Source organism: Gekko japonicus, unplaced genomic scaffold, assembly GCF_001447785.1.
Source record: "Gekko japonicus isolate JY-2015 unplaced genomic scaffold, Gekko_japonicus_V1.1 scaffold1280, whole genome shotgun sequence".
Lineage (NCBI taxonomy): Eukaryota > Metazoa > Chordata > Lepidosauria > Squamata > Gekkonidae > Gekko > Gekko japonicus.
This window is the reverse complement of record NW_015165276.1, coordinates 530,363-544,381: the sequence shown is the minus strand read 5'-3', so window position 1 is coordinate 544,381 and position 14,019 is coordinate 530,363. Positions and strand designations below refer to the sequence as shown.

Genomic DNA, 14,019 nt, shown 5'->3' with positions numbered 1-14,019 from the left:
AAATGGGATGGGTAACTAACTGAAAGGGGCAGGACCTTTGCCCATCCATCATAGGGGCCCAGCCTTCCTACTTGCTACATTGCAACATTATGTTTGGAATGAAAAAATACAGCACATCATGAGCAGAATGCTTTCCCAGTTTTCTCCGGTAAAAAATGTGAGGTCCTCCCTCCTGCCTTCTTTTTCCTTGATTTTATTTTGTGCTTTTTCTCCCTTTCCAGCTGTACTTTGTGCAAATGCAACTTGGAAACAGCCTCATAACAGGAAAAAATAGGTTAATACATAGGGAAGTGCTACATTCGGCACAAAGCAAAAAGAAACAAATATTTTAAAGCCAGTGTCCACCAGCCTACATTAGTCATCTGGTTAACACTGGTTAACCCAGGCAACCCTGATATCGTCAGACCTCAGATGCTAAACAGGGCTAATCCTGGCAAGTATTTGGATGGGAGACCTCCAAAGAATACCAGGGCCGGGAGGCATAGACAGGCTATTAAACCATTTATCTGAATATCCTCCATGCCCAAGCAGGCATCAGCAGAGGTCACCATGTCCTCCAGGCATGAGAACACAGACAACACACACAAATAAATGCAAAAATACCAAAAGAAGAAAAGAAAAGGGCACTGGGCCATGGTTCATAGCATTTATCAATCACACACCCATTTTGCTGCATATTGTTGGGAAACAGTGAAAAGTAGCCAAATTACACAGCAGTCAAGGAAATGCAAAACAAACACAGAACCTTGCTTCAACTCTTTACCAAATACTTTGTAAGCCACATGAGCCTATAGTACAAGGGGTGGGGGTGGGGGATAAGTTATCACAGGGAATCCTGGAGCTGTGGCCTAAATGAAGAGCTAACTTTCTGACAGGAAGAGCAGGGAGAAATAAAGGAGATGCAGCAGAAATATGCACACTTTGTTTTTGCCTGTGAATAATATCCGCAATAAAATTCTGCTAAATTATTAATTGTAAAAATATGCTGAACATACATTTATCACCAAGTTTTACCACTGCTAATAAATATGAATTGACTTGTCCACTTCTGAATTCCCATTTAAAGAGTTCTTTGGTTTGCTAATCCCAACTCCCACTTCTTATCACCTCCCTGGGCTTGCAAAGGCAGGCTGAACATTAAATGAAAAATTTAGACTTAACATCAAACATGTTTACTAATAATCCAAGAAGTAATTAATAAATCAGTCAAACTGCAGCTTTGAGCCAAACAATGACAGAGGAGTTGAGATCTCTTTTCCCACTAGATTAAAAAATAAAAAAATACCCCCCACATTTAAGTTTATAGAGCATGTGCTGTTCATACATGTACTAAAAGCTTGGCTTCTTGCTTCAATTGCAAGGGATATGCCTGGAGGGTTGAAACGTTGAAAAGAATGTACTATAACCAAAGTTAAAAGAAAGGAGAGGGGAAAAACAGTTTGCTCATCAAAATTTTAAAGATAAAAGGGAAAGCAAAACAGATTTGGCTCCACTCCACACTTCCATCCAGAATTCTGGGCATAACAAATAGCCCAAAGATACATACTTCTGCAGAACTGTGCTTTGTAACGTCAGTTTTTAATTAGACAAAATAATTATCTCATTACAGATAGTAAGGTAGTGACTTGGCAAAAGATACATTTTGCTGTTTTGGGGCGGAAATGATACACCCTCTTAGCTGTATATAAACACTGAAAGCCCACCTAGTCGATGCACTCTTTCTAATCAGCTTGCCTTGCTGGGATAGGACAAGCCAAACTTCTTGCTCAAACACCATGGCTCTCTCTGTGCTCACATCTGGCTCTTCCCGACAGCTTTCCTCATACAGTCTTGGAGGTGGTGGTGGAGGATCTGTCAGATTATCTAGTGGTGCAGGGTTCAGTGGTGGCTCCAGCTTTGTTGGGGGTTATGGTGGAGGATACGGAGGTGGCATGGGTGGAGGATACGGAGGTGGAATGAGTGGAGGATATGGAGGTGGTGCTGGTGGAGGATATGGAGGTGGCGCTGGCGGAGGATTCGGAGGTGGCTTTGGTATGGGCCTGGGTAGCAGCTTTGCTGGTGGCTTTGGTGGTGGCTTTGGAGGGGGAGATGGGGGTCTCCTCACTGGTGATGAGAAGCAAACTATGCAGAATCTCAACGACCGCCTTGCCAACTACCTGGGCAAAGTGCATGCTCTTGAAGAGGCAAACGCAGAACTTGAACTAAAAATCAAGGAATGGTATGCAAAGTACAGCACTCCTGACACTGACAGAGACTACAGCAAATATTTCAGAATTATTGAAGATCTTCGGAATCAAGTAAGTAAGCTAAATGTTTTTTGCAGAATATCCTGACATTAATATTCAGATGTTATGCTGATGTATAGCTGTGTACCTATAAAGTTTCATAACTACGTTATGCTTTCTTCTGCTTTACTGAAGAGTTGATAAAATATTCACACCTCCAGGTAACCATTACTCTTATATGCAATAGGAGTAATTCTGCTCACTGCCAAGGCAGAATCCCCTTGGGGCATTTTAAAATTAAGCTTTCTTTACTGACGTTGGATCTGAATAAAAGAAATTGTCCCTCTTTAGACAAGCTTCACTGTTTGCACTCACATTGCATAATTACATCTGTAAATTAATTACCTCAATAACTGATAATTATGCATCCTTTCTAATGTGAGGCAGCAAATCCATGTTAAGCGTGAGATTTTAGCAATTACAATCCATTCCATGTTTGAAGGTTACATTTGTCCAAAATCATTTCGACCAATACAAAATGGTAAGGGCAACCTAGACTGCTGACGAACTGCTGGTATTTTTCTGCAAAGAGAAAAATCTGCTTTTTCACATATGAAGCTTACATGGTCAGACTACTGGTCCAAGTTGCCCATGACTGGCAGCAGCTCTCCAAAGTCAAAGACAGGTCTATCTCAGCTCCACTACCTGTGATCCTTTTCACTGGAGATATCAAGGACCCGAGTGTCGTCTTCTGCTTTATGACTGAATTATGGCATTTTATTCAATATAATCACACAAACATGAAACTGCCTTATACTGAATCAAACCATTGGTCTATCAAAGTCAGTACTGTCTACTCAGACTGGAAGCAACTCTCCAGGGTCTCAGGTTGAGGTCTCTCACATCACCTGCTGCCTGGTCCTTTTACCTGGAGATACTGGGGATTGAATCTGGGACCTTCTGCGTGCCAAGCAGATGCTCTGCCACTGAGATATGGCCCCTCCCCAAACAGATCCAATATATTCTTAATACAATAAAATAAATATGTAAAAGATATAATGGATGCTTCTTAATATGGCTGCCAGATTTAGATATAATTAGACTGGTTATTTTTTAAGGAAAGGTAAGAAAGTAAGGGATTTGAACAGAACAGGCCTTCAACATTACCTTCTGGAATCTCACACAATGGGCCTTTTGTGGTTTTTGTTGTGATAGATTTCCTTCCAAATAGCTATCTCTATTTTTATAGCTATACCACCAAGAACTCTAGCAGATTTAACTGTGAAATCCTATGCAGAGATACTCCATTCTCAGTCTACACCCAATGAAATTAGCAAAACCGCTCTCTTTCTCCTCCCAGTCCTCAAGGCTAACAATAGCTTTTAAAATATATGATCTGACTGTATTAATCTGGCGTAAAATGTTCAGAGTACCAAATGTTGCTGGGGTAGGGAAGCTATATAAGACACTGATGTTAAAAATGAAGACCATAAATACAATGCTACAAAGAAATAAACAATTCTGGATGAATACAAATTGATGATGGTGGTGGTGGTGGTCAAGGTGGTGATGATGATACTATGGTTAGGAATCACTGCAACTACAGTTTGTATGTTTGATTACAGATAGCTGCTGCTACTATTGACAATGCCAGGATTGTCTTGCAAGTCGACAATGCTCGCCTGGCTGCTGATGATTTCAAACTTAAGTAAGTACCACATTTCTGGCAAGGGAAAGGAAATAAGATCTCTGCTCATGCAACTCTCTTTCTCCAACTTGGCAAGAAGCAAAAACTTTGTAATGCCCTTTGATTTTAAATGCATGTGATTTGCAGTCAATATATTCTGCCATTATAATTCCTGCATTCACTTTAAAGGTATGAAAATGAATTGTTCCTACACCAGAGTGTGGAGAGTGACATCAATGGCTTACGGAGAGTCTTGGATGACTTAACCATGAACAGGTCTGACATAGAGCTGCAGATTGAAAGCCTGACTGAGGAGCTTGCCTACCTCAGGAAGAACCACGAAGAGGTAGGAGGAAAACTCTGTTTTAAAGCTGGTTTGCCACTCCTTAGCAAGGAGGTGTAAGACAGTCTTGGCCCTTGGAAAGAACAGTTTAGAGAGTTCCCAACCTAACAAAAAAGACAAGTACTCATCACTCACTTGTCCCGGGGCAGAGCAGAGAAAAGAGGAAAACAGACGGTGGCATGTTATGCACTGAGATCCTACAAACACATTCCACTAGTGACAAGAAAATGCTCTGAAACAAAAGAGAATTTCTCCTAACATAAAATTTATCTCAATAAAAGAGTAAGAAAAAAATCAGCAGGTCTCTGGAGAGTACGCATATAAATTCTCCAAATAAACAAACAATATGATCACAAAAATGATTTAATTACCCTATTTCAAATAAAGCCATATTCTAAAACAGTTTTAAACAATTTAAATGTGCTACTCAATACAACCTACATTTACAACTATAGAAGTACAAGTTCTGTAAAGAATTTTTAAGAGTTCCAATTTTACCAATTTTATTTCAGAATCTTATTTTATCACATTAAAAGAAAATTCCATAACATCAGGTGTGTCTGCCATCTGGTGATCAAATGAGAGAACACAGAGATAGATTTAAACTGAATTCCTCTTCCTCATACAGCCCCGCGGGGAGGGCGGGATATAAGTAGAATAATAAATTAATTAATAAATAAATAAAAAATTAAATAAAAAGTGGAGAAGAGCTGCTATTGTCCCCAAAATCCCTCCTTCTCAAAACACCTCCACCCATTCAACTTTTCACAAATTGGAGAGAAGGCAGATTCCTGCCAAATGCAAAAATATTGCACACAAGGAACAGTTTTTTTAAAAAATCATTGATTAATTTAATAAAGTTATTAATTAATTTATAAAGTGTTAATGCAAATATTAATAAGAAATAAACATAAAGCAATAAAAAGGAACAGTTGAGAGCTATACGATGATGTATGTATACAGTTTGCCCACAGCACTGATAAATTAATCCTCTCTTTTCAAATATACCACATCAATTTTATAATAGAGGAAACCAAAATGTAGTTCTACAATGTACTTTCACAGCATTTTTAGCTAAGCTTTCTCAAAACGATTCAGTGTGAATAACCATTATACACTGTCCACATGTTCAAGTACAATTCTTGGGCTGCTTTAAAAAAAAAACCCTCAGAAAATCAGAATTATAAAACCTATGCACTCTTACACAGATTATATTCCTTTCAATGGGTCTGATCCAATGGGTTAGATCAGGCTATTCCAACATGGCGCCTAAGGGTACTCTGGCACTTCTTAGTACTTTGCTTGATGCCCACTGAGCTTTTCAGAAAGTGGGCAGAGATATTGTAAGGTTATTGTTATTGTTATTTGTTATTTGCTGCCCTCATTCAAATGACTGAGAGATATTGTAAGGCAGGTCTTGTTATTTGCTGCCCTCATTCAAATGACAGGGTTTTCCTGAAATGTCAGAAAAACAGGTAAGTATCCAGACGTTCCTTAGTCCGTGTGTAGTTTCGTTCCCCTTCAGGCTTTCCTTCTTCCAAGGTATAGGGAGGAATGTATAGCATTTGGCTCCACCTCCTGAGGAAGACATTTTGAGTTTGGCTCTGTCTCCTGTGGAAGCCATTTTAGAGTGGTGCTCATCACACTCTCTCAAAATTCCAAAGGTGCCCACGGGCTTAATAAAGTTGGGGATCCATGGGTTAGATCCTACTAATTTTTCCTATTGATCTCACCTGTTCCCTTCCTCACTAAGGACACTGTCCTGCATGGCTTTATTTGTGCTTGTCCCATAATCCATGGGATACCCTTTTTGGTGGTGAAAAGAAAAACCTCCTCCCACTTTTGTCAGCCAAAAAGCAAGTAGGGCCTAACACAAGCTGCTAAGTTAGTAATCTTATGTCACGAGATTCCTCTTTTAATCAACGAAAGTCACTGGATACATCCCAATGGGATTTGTAGATGGAAGATCCTCTGTTCTTAGTGGTTTGTGGTTTAATGGTCAAGTACTGTGGTAACCTGTAATAGTCATTCTGAAAATCTATTTGGCTTCTCTTTCTGCAGGAACTGAAGAGCTTCCGAGGACTAGCTAGTGGCGATGTCAATGTTGAAATGGATGCTGCGCCAGGAGTTGACCTGACTAAGCTACTGAATGACATGAGATCCCAGTATGAACAACTGGCAGACAAGAATCGTAGAGAGGCAGAAGAACAATTCAACAAACAGGCAAGGAAGCATCCTAACCGAAAACACACAGGAACTGTTCTACTTAACTAGCCAACTAAAGTAATTCTTCTGTATGGCTGTCCTCTCAGGTTGGAGCTCTGAGGCAAGAGATATCTGCCAATGTGGATCAACTGAGCTCAAGCAAGAGTGAGATCACTGATCTGAAGCGGACTCTGCAGGCATTGGAACTGGAATTGCAGGCCCAACTTGCCATGGTAGGTCTATCATGATGAGTACAACCAAAAGGGGGGGAGAGGGAGAAAAGCACAACCCTGCACAAGAAAGGTAACCAAAAAGGTTTAACAACAAAAAAGAAAGTGAAATATAACTATGCAAATATTGCAAATGTACAAAATGTCATATATAATAAAACATTCTGAAGTGCTAAAACATCATTTTAAAACAACAATCCCATGGTTCAGCATATAAGTACCTAATTCCAATATAAAGACAAATATCCATTTACAGAAACACAGGTTTAAAAGTACATATTGTCTCCATATGCAAGAACGATACCAAACACGTTTCGGCACCTAGCCTTCCTCAGTCGTATAATTCAAACAAAATATACATAAAATTGATCATGCACAGAATGGACCTTTCTCACATTAAGATGTTCACCCATGGAGTAAGTGGTGTCAAATGTTCTTGTGATACAACATGGGCAATTCATCAAGTTGTAAAATATTTCCTTTGCCCATGGATCTTCTTAGGTTCAATCTGAAATGCTCAAAGCTCCAACGAAGAGCTCAGCTACAACTAGAAAAAATCATGATGACAGCTTGAGTTATTCAAAATGGTAAAGACAAAACTGAAAATTATGCTGGTATAAGGGATCTAGCAAACCGTTATATTAGAGGGGGAGGCAAATCACACAACAATTTCAGATGTGAGAAATTATTGGGCATAATAGATTTGACAAGTATTCCAGTATATGATGGTTTGGCAATATGGTTGTCTTTTGCAATAATCCACAATTTGAAGTATTTTCAGGAGATAATGCACCATCATCACAAATTGTATAGGAGACACACTGGAGTATTAGCATCAAGCCGGCAATATCAACTCATAGCAACCATCATATTGCTTAGTTCTTGTGGCCCTTTCATTACATGCCCAGGGAAATGCTGATCACCACTTTGGGGTCAGGAAGCAATTTTTCTCCAGGCCAGTTTCACTGGAGATCCTGGAGGTTTTTTGTCATCTTCTTGGCACTGGGGGTGTGGGAGGAGAGGTATTTGTGAATTTCTTGCATTGTGCAGAGGATTGGACTAGATGACCGTGGAGGTCCATTCCAACTCTATGATTCTATATAAAATTAATGGTCATGGCCCAAAGAGGGATGGAAGTGGAAAACTCAGTTAAGAAAAGGGAAGAAAGCAGCAAGGAAGAAAACAAAAAGGGAAACTTAAAAAGCAAACTGCAAGTTTTAATAAAATCAAAATGTGCAATGGAAACTTCAAAATGGAAGGATTTCATACCCTTCATTCGAATTAAGATTTTTATTTGATTTTAATCTTTGCTGAAATGCCCCTTCCTCTGTATTCACTGACTGGTATGGTATCCTTTCCTTCTCTCTTCCCCCAACTGTTACATGATAGAAACAATCCCTTGAAGGCACTTTGGCAGAAACAGAACGAAACTACTGCGATCAGCTGGCCCAAATACAGGCTCAGATCAGCAGCTTAGAGGAACAACTACTGCAGCTCCGGTCCGAAATGGAGAACCAGAATGCAGAATATCAGCAACTTCTAGGGATCAAAACACGTTTGGAGAGGGAAATTGAAACCTACCGCCGCCTACTGGATGGAGAAGGAAGGTAAGGAGTAAGAAACACGCAATCATGTCTGTAACAGATTCCTCCAGATTTGTGCAGCAAAACAAATTATGGAGCTTGCTAGATATCACCATAAGATAAGATCCACATGACAGTGACCTGCACACTACATTCACTGAAGTCATTTGAATCTTCCCATTCATTCATTCAGTCATTCAAATAGGAGCGCACCCTTCATTTAGCTACTCTGCAAAGTTGGGAACAAGTCTACATATCTGCAAGATCCAGGATTTTAGATCAGCTCTTTTCAAACCTCTTACATTTGTAAAAAAGCAACACACCAAGGGGAGATCATGACCACGTCTACTAGCCTTGCCACCTGGAGTATGGTCTGCACAAAGCACTATGCATATACATAGCATGTACAGCTTGGACAAAGGCTCTGTGTGGACCTTCAAATCAACATGTAGACAGACAGTGCATAGAGTCTGCACAAACTCCAACTCTGAACAGGATTTCAAATCTACATATGGGGATCAGCAGCAATCTTTATCTCCGTCTTCTCCCAACAAATTTGGAATATTTGCATAGGGTATAAACGATCCTGCCTAGCCCAATCTCATCAGATCTAAGAAGATAAGCAGGGTTGGCCCTGGTTAGTACTTGGATGGGAGACCACCAAGGAAGTCCCAAGTTGCTAAGCAGAGGCAGGCAATGGCAAAACACTTCTGTTTGTCTCTTGCCTTGAAAACCCTGCAGAGTCGACATAAATCGGCTAAAACCTGACAGCAAAATAAAATAAAAAAGATCCCCATTAATTTAATTCCAAACAGAAGCATATCTGAGTAGTACTGACTGCAGTCACACGGAGCATTAGCCACACTACAGAGACGGAAGATAGGCGGATTTTCCAGATGCGATCACACCACAACATCTGGGAAGCGTAGAGCTCCCATGGCTAACCCAAGGCTTCCCGCGGAAGATGCAGCATAAAAAACTAGTACCTCCGAGGTACTAGTTTCCGGAAACCGCGGGGCAAGGGCAGGCGTTTGATCGTGTTTCCGGTGGTAGTCCGTGGCATCCGGCGCCCACCCATGTCCCTTTGCAAAAAGGTTTTTCCCCCATCTCCACGGGATGCGCACACTTCGGTTGTAAAAAAACACACAACCCCGTTTGCCACGGCAGTGGTGCCTAGCCATTGCTGCTGTGATCACGCCGCGCCGCTTCTTTGCTGCGCCGCAGGATTGTCATGTGATCGGCACCTCCCCCTGAACCACGGGACGTCGGCGGGACGTGTGATCCAGCAGCCGCGCATTAGTTTGCTCTGGGGCAAACAGCCACGGTTCCCCCCCCCGCATTTTCCGGCCCGTGTGACCGGGGCCTTAGTTAGTTTTATTATTACAGTCTTAAGACCAACATACAGAGTAAGCACAATATGTGAGGAAGAGAACAAAAAAACCCCAGTCATAATATATAAAAATAGAAAAGAACTTTTAAAATGTGATTCCCGCAATCTAAGAATTAATGCACAAAACTCAGCAACTGAATGTGTAATCTTTACATTCTTATCTGATAGGAGCCAGTGAAGCCTTGCTTTTTTTGTATTTATGCGCCCAAGTGTCCTATCAACTAATGGGGTAATAATTTTAACACGAGCCTCCCTGTAAAATGGACAGCTGCAGAACATATGCTCTACCGATTCAACTTTGCTTAAAAGGCATGGGCATAGCCTTTCAAAGTAGGGGCTTTTGTTGTACCTGCCTTGAATAACCACAGATGGAAGGGCAGAACATCTAGCTAGGGCAAATGCCCTTCTAGAATTCTTTCCCTCCACTGTAGTCAAATATATTGCCGGCTCAATAGTGCTTTTGATATTTAACAACACCCCGAGTTTGGAAGCCCTAGAGACATCTGAGCAGATAATCAAATTAATCTGACTCAAACCAGTCAGAAGCAAATCTGAACAGATTGTCAAATTACCTTAAACCCATCACTATAACTATTCTATGACTGTTTTCTTAAAAGCAAAGAATAGTACTACCTATTTTGAATATGTGTTATTTCCCCCCCCCCAACAGTAGTTTTGGATCGATCGGTTCAGGATCTGCAAGCTATGGTTCTACAGTTTCAGGAGGCTCTGGCAAAGGTAATTATATATATACTATATAGAGAGAACATTTTGGCTAATTGTTTCATATCAGTGTTGAAACTCAGCATCCACCCATACCACCTCCCTGCTCAGTGAAGCACGTGCACACACACCACAATGTCCAGCCTGCAAACCGCTGCTTCTGCCCATTTTCCTCTAATGTGCACGCTGTATGCTGCCACTCATAGTCCTGGGTGCAGTATGACACTTTCCTGTTTTCCCTTATTGATCCAGTTTTTTCCCAGCAATGTGGGCCAGACTAGATGTTACAGTGGGCAAGGGTTGAACCCATGGCCACTGACACCGTTTCAGAGAAGATTCTGGGCATTTAAAAAATGCTACAAGGCTCACAGCGCTGGGGGACTAGGAGACCTCCCCCCCCCTCGAGCCTTTTTAAGTGCTGAAACAACCTTGGTGTTTGGTGTAGTGGTTAAGTGTGCAGACTTTCACAGAACTAGTATTTCCATGATGTCCTGATGAAATGAAATTATTTTGAACTATTTTTAAGGTTCTCTGATAGATATGCCTTCACCACCCACTATTCCTTCACAATTCAAGCATTTCAGCTGACTGTCTATTTGCACCCTGTGCCCAACTTTAGAATCACTGGAAGAATATGGTTTTTGCTAACTTTAAATTGCCTGGGTTGTTTAAAGTGACACTGTAAACAATTTAGTTAATTTAAGTTTCAATCCATCCACAATACTGCATTTTCCCCAACACATTATCTAGGAGTGCAAAAATGTTTAAAGTGGTGCTTAAAACTTAACAGGCTCGACACCAGGCAAATATTTTACTAGCCTAACAGGGCACGACAACTTGTGACGTGGCAAGAGCCAACCCACGTCTTGACAGCAGGGGTGGCAGGATGAACCCACGTCCCATGCTTTTCTCCCTGAAACGGTTTCTCATTAGCTACTTCATCAATTTATTTATAGCGTAATCCTAAACAGAGTGCCACCCTTCTAAGTCTAGGGAACTTGTTACGACTGCACTGTATCTGCATTTTTTTAAATCTTACCCATCCTCCAATTAGCTCAGGGCAACTTACTCCATTTTGCCTGCCCAACAATGCTGTGAGGTTGTTCAGACTTGGGACAAGCGTGCAAGGTCCTGATTTCATCAGGAACATGGTAGGGGAGGGACTAAACACTCCCCCCATGCAATTTTCCTGACCTGAAATGACTTGAGGGTCATTGGAAGGCTGCACATATACTGATGCCTTCATCTGCAGCTCTCCACTGGGGAAAAGAGGACCTCCAAGACATTTTGGATTGAGAGGAAGGCTAAAGACCTGTCTCACCCTGTCTCATGGTTTCAATACAAATCAGAGCTCAGTGCGCCCTGGAAAAGAAGTTCCTTGTACCTGATGTGTGACTGTTTCAGTCAAAGCCAGGTGAGAGGAACCCAGACACTAAGCTTTAAAAGTCATAATCAGTGTTCCCTCTAAGCTGAGTTAGTGTGAGCTAGCTCACAATTTTTTCACCTCCAGCTCACACATTTTTGTCTTAGCTCAGGAAGGATGGCTCCAGAGCCAACTGATTTATGCAGTAGCTGAATTGCTCGCTCACAAATTTAATGCCAGTCGCTCACAAAGTAAAATTTTTGCTCACAAGACTCCACATCTTAGAGGGAACATTGGTCATAATGTGTAGTTTGAGTGTCACGGCAAGCAGGGATTTAAACCAGGATCTCTGCTGCTGGGGGTTATTTTCAATTATGGAAAAAAACCTGGGTGCAGAGTAGCAGTTTCAGGGGGAAAAGCAAAAGGGAAAAGGTCTGGTTCCCTCTCCAGTACACCCGTGGTGTACTTTAAAAAAACCAACCCCACTTTATAGAAAACTGGCAGCAAGCCAGTTCTGAAGCCATGATCTGCCACTGTTATGATTCCTTAGACCCTCTTTATGCTGGAATTTAACAACAGTCTGCTTCTGTAGGAACAGAGTAAAATTTACATTAATAAAAGAAACAACAGTGATCTTATACTACTTCCCCCCCCCCATTTACAGAGTCCACGAAAACCAGAATGGTCAAGACAATTGTCGAGGAAGTGGTCGATGGCAGGGTTGTCTCATCCCAGGTCAAAACAGTCGAAGAGAAACCAACCAAATAAAAATTAGGAGAGTGTGAAAAGGTCCTTTCTTTTAATACACGTCCCAGCAAAGAAACACCTCTTAGCAACTTCAAGAATGATGCAAGAAAATAATTTCTTTTTAAAAGGCTTTTCCTAGACTTTTTTCTCTTCTGTCCCCTTTTCTTTAATTCTGAAATTCTGATCGCCTGTAGATGAAATAGTTCAATAAACCTTTTTACTTTTTGCATATTACAAGTGCTCAGGTGCATTCAGTGACTTCATTCCCACACAACCACGATGATTTTAAGATGCCATCATATACATCCCTTAGCTGCTATGACTATCTTTGGCCCTAAAAGAAACCTTTGGCCAGTAATTAAAATGCCAAAGGTGTTTAATGCTGAGCAACCCCTCAACCAGGACCCCTCAGACAGGTAAGTGGGTATATTCACTGTGGTTGCCAACTCTGGGCTGGGACTCCACTGATTCCTGGAGATTTAGGGATGCAGATTTAGGGATGCATTTCTTTTTTGGGAAGGGAGGTACCTCAACCGAGTACAGGCCTGGCTTCAGCATATGCTCAGGTGGGCCTCTGCCAGAACCACAGGGCTTCTAGAAGGACCCACTGCCACTGGCCCCTGCCCTCACACCTCCTCTGCCACCTGCCTGCCTAAACTTCCCTCACCCACTTGTTTGCAAGCACTCCAGGGGTCTGCATCCTGTGCTCCTAGCTACCTGGACTGCCCAGCACTGACCGGAGTGTGCAGATGGAGACAGTCAAAGCAGCAGAACTCCTAGCTGCACACGCCTCCCAGTACCCTTTTTATTATTATTGTCTTTATTGGTTTTGCAACCAGAGTCATAAACACCAAACCTTCATCCCACAATAAACCTCATTCCACATGGAAGAATTTAAAGATTGCTACTGCAAAAGTTGTCATGTGATTTGACAACCAGCTGCTAGAAATTTTGTTAGTCTTTTCTCTAAGTAACCAGGGCTCCGGTCACACGGGCAGGAAAATGCGGGGGGGAAGCGTGGCTGTTAGCCCTGGGGAAGAATAACGTGTGGTTGCGCGATCAGACGTCCCGTGGAGGTCCCGTAGAGGTCCCGTGTATAGGGGGGAGGTGCCGATCACACGACCATCCTGCAGCGCGGCAAAGAAGCAGCTGAAATGGACTACATTTCCCAGAAGGTCACTCGTTGGGAGGAGAAGGGAGAAACAGACGTGGCCAAGGGGTGGGGAAGAGGGAGCTTGAGTCCTCAGTGTGAGGGAAACTAACATTGGTGGTAAGGCGGGGGCGCATCTCGCTTTCTGCGACCCGAGACTGCTGGCCGGGAGGAAGGAAAGCAGCAGAGGTTCCCGTTGCCGCCGCCTGGGGATAGCAGGAGACACTGCTGCCGGTTGCTGAGGGCAGGAGCCTGGGACGTGTACATGACCGGATACCGACACGACCTTCTTATCTGCTGCCGTGGTGTGCTTCGAGAGAGAGAGAACGAGGCAGAAAGATGGAATTAAAATGAACACAGGCTGACAGCTTTG

The 14,019-nt window shown here is 42.1% G+C and overlaps 1 protein-coding gene across 1 annotated transcript; it reads left to right on the top strand.

Annotated features, from left to right (window-relative positions):
• Positions 1-1,707: 1,707 nt before the first annotated feature.
• On the top strand, positions 1,708-12,730 carry LOC107109605 (keratin, type I cytoskeletal 24-like). The gene is made up of 8 exons (XM_015410268.1): positions 1,708-2,297; positions 3,851-3,933; positions 4,102-4,258; positions 6,317-6,478; positions 6,568-6,693; positions 8,080-8,297; positions 10,334-10,401; positions 12,414-12,730. The coding sequence occupies exons 1-8, from the start codon at positions 1,776-1,778 to the stop codon at positions 12,515-12,517; spliced, it is 1,440 nt and encodes a 479-aa protein (XP_015265754.1). The 5' UTR covers positions 1,708-1,775; the 3' UTR covers positions 12,518-12,730.
• Positions 12,731-14,019: the final 1,289 nt, after the last annotated feature.

Coding starts and splice junctions, on each gene's coding strand:
- LOC107109605 (XM_015410268.1), top strand. CDS start 1,776: ATGGCTCTCTCTGTGCTCACATCTGGCTCTTCCCGACAGCTTTCCTCA. Junction 6,694..8,079: donor TGCAGGCCCAACTTGCCATG/GTAGGTCTATCA, acceptor GTTACATGATAG/AAACAATCCCTTGAAGGCAC. Junction 10,402..12,413: donor TTCAGGAGGCTCTGGCAAAG/GTAATTATATAT, acceptor CCCCATTTACAG/AGTCCACGAAAACCAGAATG.